General features: G+C 44.7%; 1 protein-coding gene across 4 annotated transcripts in view; it reads right to left on the bottom strand.

Annotated features, from left to right (window-relative positions):
* CCHR7.PART0H17orf49 (chromosome chr7.part0 C17orf49 homolog) overlaps window positions 1-11,234 on the bottom strand; it is a 623,656-nt gene that overhangs the window by 564,214 nt on the left and 48,208 nt on the right. For all 4 annotated transcript variants that reach the window (XM_044077154.1, XM_044077152.1, XM_044077153.1 and 1 more), the window contains exon 2: window positions 7,053-7,147. In XM_044077154.1, the coding sequence (XP_043933089.1) occupies window positions 7,053-7,147 (95 nt within the window). The remainder of the gene's footprint in view (window positions 1-7,052; window positions 7,148-11,234) is intronic.

Here is an 11,234-nt window from a genome sequence, read left to right as displayed (position 1 = left end):
GAGACATCGTGGTCTGGGCCTAAACAAGGTATGCAGAGGGAATGGAAATCCTTATGCGGTATTTGCTTCCCACAAGATTACAAAGAATGGAAACTGCGCACCAGCAAGAAACTGCACTTTATTCAAATCTTCAGTAAAATATCCACGAAAAACCACTGATAAACGCTTTAACAGGACAATGCGTTTTCGTCCACTTCAATAGTAAGACTTCATCAGCTTCCCACAAGAAATACAATTGTTAACTTTTTCTGACATCTGTCTGAGGCAAGAAAAATTTCCCCAACGGGGTACTTAGCTTTAATGAAGACTTCGGTTTCCAATTTTTCGCAAATTCAGGAGCTGGCCGACCGGCACTTGCGCACTGCTTCTGCTTCGGGCACCACGCGGCAAAAAAGACTGAAGAATATGGCGTCAGCTGTGTCTTGTATACCTCTGTCGCACTGACGTCAGGGAAGAGAGCGACGACAACCGACGCCGGACCAAGACATTGGAATTCGGCCGACCGAGGACCCGCCTGATGGCAGAGAACCACCGAGGACCCACCTCACGGCAGAGAACCCATCTGTGATTACTGCAGCTGTATGCACGATGAACATCCATACTATGTTCTTAGTGTTTCACTGTTGCAGTCATCACACTTGGGTTGATTCCCAAAGATGAAGAAAGGGTGGAGGGCAGTCAAAAGTGTTTGGGCTGGCTAGTATGCCTTGTAGGACTGCTGTTGCAAAACCCACCTTGGATTTGGAAGAGATAGGCAGGTGGTAATGTTTGAAAGTGTGTACAGAGCTCCAGGTAGCAGCTTCCAGGATGTCCCTAGTAGGGACTCCCCTGAGGAATGCTGTAGAGGTAAAAGTTGCCCTAATGAAATGTGTTCTGACCCAGTGGAGTTGGGTTTCCCACAGCGCTTGTAGCAGAAATGGAAGCAGTGCGCTATTCATTTCAAAATGGTTTTGAAGTGGCCTTGACCTATGCCCCTGGTGCAAAGCTGACTTGTAACTGGTCAGATTTCCTGTAGGGCTTAGTCCTATCAAGGTAGAATCTGAGCTGTCTGTGCACGTCCAAGGAGTGCAGGATCCTTTCCCCTTTATTTTGAGGATTAGGGAAGAAGGTTGGCAAATGGATAGATTGGTTGAGTGCCACACTGAACACCACTTTAGGCATAAAGGAAAAGTTAGTCCTGAGGGAAACCCTGTCAGCATGGAAATTAATGAAGGGTTCCACAGCCATAAGTGTTTGTAGCTCAGACACTCTTCTAGCTGACGTGATGGCCAGAAGCAAGGCTGTTTTTCGAGAGAGGAATTTTAATTCTGCTGATGCTGCAGGCTAAAAGGGGGGTAAGCATGAGCTTTTCCAGTACAAAGTTAAGGTCCCAAGCAGGGGTGGGTGCTCTCCTTGGTGGCCTTAAGTTGTTTGCCCCTCTCAGGAACGGTTTGATAAGAGGGTGAGAGAAGAGAGATAGGTTCATTGTTGTAATGAGCCAAGATGGCAGAGGCATGGATCTTAATGGAGAAGGATAGGCCTCTGTAGAGGTGGTCTGCTAGGTAATCCAGGATTAGAGGTGAGGATGGCAGTGCTGTCCTCTCCTTTAGAGAGAGTCTAGGAACAATACCTTTTCCACTTACCAGCATAGGATTTCCTTGTACTGGGTCTTTTGGCTTCAAGAATGATGTCTAGCACCTGCTTTCTTAGGCTGGTCACTGGGGGAGAATTTAAGGGATAAGCCAGGCTGCAGAATTCATGGTTTGCAGTTGCGAGTGCAAGATCAGTCCCCCCTGCTGAGGGAGGAGGGTTGGGATCTGGGGTAAGTGCCAGGGTGGCACCGGTGACAAACTGCACAGTAGTGGATACCAGTGGTGTGGCCAGTCCGAGGCAATCAGGATTGTCATTTGTCTGTCCTGTCTTATCTTGAGCAATATTACTGAGAGAAGAGGCAGATGGGGGAATGCATAGACTGAGAGGTTTTCCCACTGGAAGGATAGGGCATACACTTTTCCAGGCCGTGCTGCGAGGTGTCCTGGTGCAGAATTTGCTGAGCGGGTGACTGCAGGGGGAGGCAAAGAGGTCCACCTCTGGGGTCCCCCAGTTCTTGGTTAGAATACTGAAGGTGCTGGTGTCTGCCACTCATGTGGGTCTAGGAGATTTCTGCTTAAGTCGTCAGCCAGAAAGTTTCTGCCTGCCTGGCAGGAAGTGTGCTTGCAGATTATTCTGCATGTCCAAGGCCATGTTCCAAAGGGCCATGGCTAGCCTGCAGAGTGGGTAAGAGTGGGATGCCCCCTGCTTGTTGATGTACCACTTAACTGTGGTGGTGTTTATTTATTTATTAGCAGGGCTCCTGGTGAGAGTAGGGACCTGAAAGCTGTCAAGAGCGTGCCGAACAGCTGGCATCTCCTTTTGGTTGATGTGTAGATGAGTCTGACTTGGGCTCCCGTGGCCCTGAACGCACTTGTCATCCAGGTGTGCCCCCCCCAGGCATAGTCTGATGCGTCTGTGGTTAGGGTCTGGGCAGTGTGGGGTTGAGTAAAGGGAAGTCACTTGTTGTGGTTGCATGCTGCTGCCCACCAAAGAAACTCTGTCCTTAAACAAGGTATGATAGGTATTACGGTTTCCAGGTCCTGAGAATGTTGGCACCAAAGACTTCCATTGAAGTTTCCTCGTATGCAGTCTGGGATATGGAATTAGTAGGATGCAAGAGGCCATGAACCCTAGAGCCTGCAGGATTTCCCTTGCAGATAACTGAATTCTGGTGGCCATTTGAGCAAAGTAGCCTGTCAGGCTTGTTTTTCTGGAGTAAGGAATGCCATCTGGGATACTGTGTCCAAACTTGCTCCCAGGAATACAATCTTTTGACTGGGGACTAGTTTTGATTTATTTTTGTTGATAGTGTACCCCAGGGAGATTAGAAGGTTCTTCACAAATGTTAGGTGCTACAACAGCTGTTCCCGACTGTCTGCCTGAATCAGGCAATCGTCCAAGTACAGGTAAATTTGAATTTTTCTCCGTCTGCAATATGCAATGGCTAGATCCAGGCATTTTGTGAATACTCTGGGAGCTGTGGACAAGCCAAAGGGAAGTGCAGAAAACTGATAATGCATAGATCCAGCCCTGAAACACAAGCATTTCCTGCATGGGTCCCTGATAGGGAAGTGCAGACAGGCTTCTTTTAGGTCTAGGGTGGCTAACCAGGCATCTTTGGACAGAATAGGAAGAAGCTGCTGAAGGGCGAGTATTCTGAATTTTGGTTCCACCACGAAGGTGTTTAGAGTGGAAATATCTAAGATTGGGTGCCAAGTGCCCCCTTTTCTGGGCGCCCTCTTTTCTGGGCATCAGGAAAATTCTGGAATAGAACCCTTGACCTGTTTTGCAGGAACAGGTTGAATTGCCCCTATGGGGAGCAGAGATTAACTTGGTTTTGTGCCTCTGCCCACTGGTTTGGAGGAAGGTCTGGGAACCCTTTCGGGGTTGGGCAGTGAGTGGAAGTAAAATCTGTACCCCTGGGATACAATGTTAAAGGACCCATCGGTCTTTGGTGATGGAGGTCTAGTTTTTTGCATGATGGGCAAGTTTTCCTCTCAGGGGCACAAGCAGGTGGGGAGAGGCGGGTAGTGGAAGAGAAGTCATTGTGAATTCTTTCCATAAGGGGGTGGCTTGGTACTCCCAGTTTGTGAAGTGGAGGCACTTGTTTAGATCTCTGCATACCCCGAGACTGTAGTCTGGGGGGGGGGGGGGTCGGTTTCCCCGGGTCTAGTTTGAGATGGCCTTGAGGTGGCTGGAAAGGACCAATGTTTCGAGGGGCGATGCCTACTGAATCTAGGAGGCTGCAGTTGCAAGAAATCCTTCACTGTCTGCATAGATTTAGCCTTTTTCTTCCATCTTTTTTGGAACCTCTTCTGCTTTGGTGCCAAACAAGACTGTCCTTGTTCAAAGGGGAGTCTAGTAATTTTGATTTGACATGGTGTGGCAAGGTCCGCTCCGGATTGTTCATATTTGCATTAATAATTCCAAAACCATGTTACTTGCAAGGTACCAGGATATTTTGTCTTGAGCCATATGTGATGGCAAACACAACTCTATTGATATTTGACCTCTTTCAATGAGAGTTTTGTAGAACTCTAAGGTGATAACTTAGTTTTTAAAGGCTTAAGCCACGCCCACTAGGGGTTAAAGGTGCACACTCTAAAGAGCTGCTCCGGAGTGAATGAGTTAAGCCAAGAGTGCCCTCTCAGTACAGAACCAGGGACTGCTGCCCTGCAAGATGCTTCTAGGGCATCACAGCCACATTGCAAAGTATGCTTGCCGACTTGGCTTGCAGAATGCATAATCTCTTGTAATTCTTTATTTTCTGCACAGTCTGTAAAAGGTAGCCAATTTTTGCTCAATAAGTTCCATAATATCTTGCTGGTATTTCAGCATGTGAAACTGGCAATTCAATGCCCTTATAGCGAGAGTTGCAGGGGTGTATACTTTTTTACCCAGTCTAAAGCTCAGGAATCACTGTCCAAAGGGGTCGGTTTATTAGCTGTAGTTGCTTTTATACCTTTAGGCCCCTGGGAAATGACCTCTAGGTCAGCAGTACAATTTTTGAAAAGGAATTTGAGAGAGTCAGGGACTCTGTAGTACCTATCTGGTTTCCTTGGAGCAGGGAGTAAAGTATCAGGGGTTAGGCTGGATTCCATAAAGCCATCATCCACAACATCCAGAAGTGGAGGTATTGTAAAGGTCTATGTTGTGGCAAATCTAGAAATTCTCTGAGTCTCTTTTTGGACTGAGGATAGTCTTGGCATTCCCAGTGGAAATGCTCTCTTAAAGTATGTAGGGTTTCACCAAAAGAAAAATCCTCTGGAGGGGAGGCAGAGGGAATGGATTCCTCTGCATCTGAATACTCATAAGTAGATAAAGACATATCTTCATATTCAGAAACTTCATAGTCGGACTCCTGGTTGGTTAAATCTGCTGGGGACAGGTCTCTTTCTCTTAACAGGAGAAGGCTGGCTTGACCTAATCAGCATAATCAGGTCTTCTGCCATTTTAAGCATTTGATGTTGTAACAAGGAAGCAGGTGCTTGAGTTTGGGTCTTCGGTTTTTTAGGTGTAGCTCATACTCTTGGCCGTGGAAACTCTGCAGTTTTAGACAGAACTGAAGACGAAGGAAGTAGTCTGTGTCGAATATCAGTAGTGCAAAGAACTTGCTCAGAAGCCAGTGCCTGCACAGCAGCTCTGGACCCATCCAAGGTAGAGACATCCGCAGGTTCCGTAGTCAAAGAAGTGTCTCTCGGCATACAAGACTGTGAACGGGGCTTGGTACCTGCCTGCGAATCCATCGAAGTGGGCATCTGGGGCTGCGAAAGTGCCACTGAGTACCGAACTGGCGACTAGCTTAAAGGAAAAGTCATCTGCAGTTCTGGAACTGTGCAGTCTGTCTGTCTTTATCCTTACTTTTTTTGGAAGACCGGTAGTCCGATGGCTTACTGAAGCCATTTCGGAATACTGAGATCGAGAGCGAAAGTATTTAGCAACAATAAGGGCCGGACAAACAATAGTTTGGACGCTGAACAAAGCACAAAACCGACAGCGAGGTATGTCATGGTCTGGGCCTAAACAGGTGACGCAGTAATGGAAATCTCGGTGTGGTATTTGCATTCCACAGGCAAGACAATGGTCAACTTTTTCTGACATTGGTTAGAGCAAGAAAAAAGGATCCCCAATGGGCTACTTAGCTTTAGAAGACTTCAGAATGATTCAGTTAGGGAAAAACTCGGGTAGCGGCCAACCAGCACTCATGCTGTTTCTGCGTCGGGCTCCTCGGCAAGAAAGACTGATGTAATGGCGTCTGCTGCCTGTTTTTATACACCTGATGTCAGTCCTGGAACGATAGCAATTGAAAATACTAAGTCTTTGGTATTCGGGCCGACTAAGGGCTACCTGCAGGCAGACAACCCAAGTGTGATGACTGCAACAGTGAAACATGAAGAACATCAGTCAGTTCCGGGCAAATAACCCATTACTACTTAATAAACAAGACACAGCCACACAAGACATCCTATCATTAAGCTACCAAATAATTGTTGGACTGAATCTTTTTTCTAGACCCTATAACCTAAAGCAAAAACGATTCTCCCCTACCCTGATCACAATCATCATAGAAGGGTTAATCCTCTACAGGATTTACATTTCCTTCCAAACATTTCTGTGGTTTGCAATGAAACAGATATTGTTGCATCAAAACATTAAACATCCTATTCTATTTTTTTTATTTTTGCACTTTAGGTTGCCAAGTTAATTCCTACACATTACACCCCCTTCAACAAGTGCATAAAAGTTCCACATTTAACTAACATCATTCCATTAAATGAAAGACAAATGTTAAGCAATATAACCTAGATTGTGTAGGATTCCTTCAGTCCACATAACCATCAAGGCCCATATTAAAACATCAGTTATCATGCTTTCTTGGCCAAGTTACAGTACACAACACAAACCGTTTGTGACCATTAGCCTTGCGTTGTCCCTGCACACCCACAACATGAAGTGGTACTCTTCTACAAACCAGAAGCCGCACTGCTGATAATGCAACTTTCAGAAACAAAAGTGTGGCAGATGTCAATCTTTAAATCCAAACTATGAAAACCATGTCATCCTTCTGGAACATTCTGGCCTGCAGACAACCACATGGACCCCAAGCATGATTGTGGCAGTTCTACCTTATCAGATCTGTCCCATGGAACCAGCCTGTCACTTCACACAGAAGTGAGCATTAAACTCTTCTGTAACTACATGCACAGACAATGTTGGGGGCAATCTTGAAGCAGTCTCAATCATTTTTCTAGAAGTATTTAAAACCTTGACAAGGCTGCAAAATAAGAGGCAAAATTCAAGAATGAACAGAACAGGCAAAGCAATTACTGGTACTTGCCTATTCTACAAATTTATGAGCAGTTGGTTTTAGCCACACTCTCCTATATTACCCCGCTGAACCCCAAGTGCCTTGACATGCAATGCATTGATTCAGCAAAATAAAATGGGAATGGTAATGCCACACCATCAGTAATACGTACCCTGCTGGTGAAGAATCGGCAACAGGATGCAGCTGCATTGTCAGCTCCCCCAGCTTCATAAATGCAGCCCCTGCTGCAGAGAAGATTTCTCCAACCTTGAAAGAGTAATACAAGAGAGAGTGAGGTATCTATTCATCTGACCAAACAAACAGCAAATGGCTAGTAATGCACACAGTTTTGCTACTGGGTGATTCAGCCAGTAAACATCCCTTCAAATACAAAATACCTACTTACATAACATGCAATAAATAGAACTGCACCACAACAAGAAAGAACCTCTAAAAGTGTTAAATCTTTTCTTGTACATCACATCACTTATTTACATATGCGAACACACACAACCCAGTGACAAGTCCAAATTTAAGAAGTGTCCGTAAACTGCAATAAAAAGGTGACTTTTACATATAGAAGAGCCGTAAAATGCCTGAAATTAATAATAAACTATGAAACAACGCATGATGCAAAGCTAGTGCTAGTTAAATAGCTAACCAGAAAAGGGATGGGGAGACCTGGCCAGAACAGATACAAGGCATAGAACAAAATAATAGTCAGATAAACTCTGCAGTTTATCCATAAAGTAGGGTAATGGGCAAACCATATGCATCAAGGGGTATGTTTATGATTCACAAATAATGCTGCCACTGTCAATACCTACCTGAAGTGTCTTTCCCTACTTTCATTAAAAAGATGAAATAAACCTTGTAGATGAGGTTAATGAAACACAAAGTTTGGACATAAGGACTTAAGCACCAAGTGGACAGTCAGCTTGAAGGAAATTTACTCTCATCCTGACTTCCAAAGAAGAGAACTGGACTCTGGCTCTGCTATTACTATATTCTGGAGTGAATTCCCACTAACGGACACTCCCACTTAGAAAGAAGCTGGTCTCAGATCCATGCCACAGAGCATCCACTGATATCACTTCTAGAACAACTTCTACCTCCCCCAACTCAGGACGCAGCTTTCTCAGCCCTTCTTCAGAGGTCTGACACTCTCATATGGACTTCCACAAAAGAACATTGTTGTTCCAGGAAGGAGGATTCTCTGAGCAGAGAAAAAAGTCTAGCTGTGTGTGTAAACTGAAGGACATAATCCTTTTTTTACGAAGTAAGAAAAGAAGCAGTAGTGAGCAAGCTGATCAAGAGAAGGGGGGGGGGGCGGTAGCAGAAAAAAAAATTGTGACCAGCTCCTGGACATGCAAAGCTTTAAGAGTGACAGTCAAGATGTCCAACAATTTCAGGCACCATGATGGTAAGGAATGAGGTGAACCCAGAATAATAGTCGATCACAGCGCATACTGCAAAAAATGGATACAACTCCAGTAATTACCCCAAAAATACCTGAAAATATATAGACAGAGGCAGGAGGGATCCTAATAAAAAAAATAAAAAAAACACAAATTCATGTTTTAGCATTATAGCCATTATGTCATGTAACTAATATATCATTCAACCATGCCTGGTTTATCAAAGTATAACCTTTGGTTAAAGCAGCAAGCCACATACCTACAAGAGGGTGGAGGACCCATCAAGCATCCGGTCCCAACAAACCCTTTTCTACCCTTAGGTGAATAGGTAATCTTCAAGTGCTGCCTGAAGGTGTGGACATTGACTAACATGCCTGCTACACAAATCTCTAATGATGCCCTCTCAAAGAATGCTGCCAAGACCGCAACATCTTTAATGAAAAAAGATGCAAGAGATCACTAGATCTTTACACAAGGAAACAGCTCTAGAAAGCCAAACAAAACTATGCTTTCCTGCTAGACTTTCAATTGAGAAAGAGTTGATAAACTTCCTTATAGGTTTTGTCGTTTCAGAATAAAAACTTTCCTACCACAATCAACACAGTGAAAAAGCTGTTAAGCGAAATTCTGTGGTTGATTTTAAGAAGATGGAACCTGGATCTTTTTCTTTTGGCTCAAGGAGATCTTGTACATACCCATATACATGAAAATAGTTGGAAACCAGGGTTACACCTTACCACTGGGGAACACAGTAGAAGAAACAAAATAAATGAATGCCTTCAACTCCAAAGTACAGTTGTGTACACCTACCATAAATGCAGATGTTAGAGTGTCTTCACTGTTGCAGTCATAACTGTAGGGTGTTCCTGCCGGCAGGCAGCCCGAGGTCGGCCAGAATCCCAAAGTCTGGGTCCGGCGTCGGCTGTACCAGCAAGTACCCTGACGTCAGAACGCAGAGGTATAAAGCTGACAGCAGACGCCATCTTCTCCAGTATTTCTTGCCCCAGATGTCAGAAGTCCCCCAAAATAACCAAAAAAAGGTGTCCAAAAAGGAAACACAAATACACCACAACAGAAGAGGAAGATAAGAGGGGATAGGTGGGAGGGACACACCGACTGCAACAGTGAAGACACTCGAACATCTACATTTATGGTAGGTGTACACAACTGTACTATGTTCTTCGTGTTTCACTGTTGCAGTCATAACTGTAGGGTGGAATCCTAAAGCTGTGATGAGGGAGGAGGTTATGTAGAAGAAGGGGCAGCCAGAAGGCCCTGCAAAACAGCAGAGGAAAAACCTGCCCTAGACTTAGAATACAAAGGGAGATTATAGTGCTTAGAAAAAGTATGCACTGAACTCCAAGTGGCAGCTTCCAAAATGTCCTTGGTAGGAACTCCTCTGAGAAAAGCTGCTGAAGTGGCAGCTGCTCTAGTAGAATGACTTCTAACAGTACCAGGAATCTGCTTCCCAAAGTGAGAGTAACAAAACTTTATCCCATGGGCAATCCATTTGGAAACAGTTTAGAGATAGCCTTGCCTAGAGAACTGGAGGCATAAGAGATAAGCAACTGATCAGATTTTCTGAAATCTTTAGTTCTGTCCAGGTAGAACCGTAGCTGTCTGTGTACGTCCAATGAATGCAAAATCCTTTCCCTTTGTTTTGAGGATTTGGAAAGAAAGTAGGAAGGTGTATAGTCTGATTTAAAGCCACTTTAGAAATCACCTTAGGCATAAATGTAGGATTGGTCCTCAAGGCAACTCTGTCTTGGTGGAAAATAAGGTATGGTTCCACAGCCATGAGAGCTTGCAACTCTGACACCCTTCTGGCAGAAGTCAAAGCTAATAAAATAGCTGTCTTCCAGGATAAGAACTTTATGTCCGAAGCAGCAGCAGGCTCAAAGGGAGTTAAAATAAGTTTTTCCAAAACATAATTAAGATCCCAAGCAGGAACAGGAGGAGTTCTAGGAGGTCTTAAATTCTTCGCCCCTCTCAAGAATCGTCTCACCAGCTGGTGAGAGAAAATGGGGGGGGGGGGAATCAGTGTTGTAATGAGCTGAGATAGCAGAAGCATGGATTTTAATGGAAGAAAAGGAGAGGCCCTTAAGCAGAAAGTCAGAAAGGTAAAGTAAAATGGAAGAATGTCAGGTAAGAGGATCAGAACCTCGATCCCGCATTCAAATACAAAATCTTTTCCATTTAGAAGCATAAGGTATTCTAGTGCTAGGGCGCCTAGCTTCTAAGAGAACATCCAAAACTTGTTTGGGTAAAGCAGAAGGAATCAAAGGGCCTTGTAGAGCCAAGCTGCCAGGCAAAGAGTCTTGATTTGAGTGTGTAGCATCTGACCCTGGTGTTGGGACAGAAGAGAAGGAAACAGAGGCAGAATCCATGGAGGCTCCAAGAACAGGTGTCTTAAAGTTGGATACCAAAACTGTAGAGGCCAATTTGGAGCTATCAAAATGATAATCCTGGGCTTGTCCTGTTTTATTTTCAGTAGTACCCAAGGCAGAAGAGGAAGAGGAAGAGGAGGGAAAGCGTATCCCGAAAGATTCCTCCAGCTGAAAGACAGGGCATCCACTTTCCAAGCTGTTTTGTGGAAGGACCTGGTGCAAGAGAGAGGCAGCTGATGATTGAGATGGGATGCAAACAGATCTATCCGAGGACAACCCCAAACTGTCATAATCCTGCTGAATAAGTTGGGGTCTAGCATCCATTCGTGAGGATCCAAAAGATTTCTGCTTAGGCTGTCTAAGAGATTCTATTTTCCTGGAATGAATGGAGCTTGAAGATGCAGATTCAGATTTAGAGCTGTGTCCCATAAACTCATGGCTAGTCTGCAAAGGGGGTATGAGTGAGAGCCTCCCTGCTTGTTTATATACCACATGACTGTGGTATTGTCTGTGCGAATCAGATGATGTCCTGGTTGCAAGTCTGAAGCT

This window comes from Protopterus annectens, chromosome 7.part0 (assembly GCF_019279795.1).
Source record: "Protopterus annectens isolate FY-2018-M chromosome 7.part0, PAN1.0, whole genome shotgun sequence".
Lineage (NCBI taxonomy): Eukaryota > Metazoa > Chordata > Ceratodontiformes > Protopteridae > Protopterus > Protopterus annectens.
The sequence above is the reverse complement of the archived record's forward strand: the minus strand, read 5'-3'. Positions and strand labels throughout refer to the sequence as shown.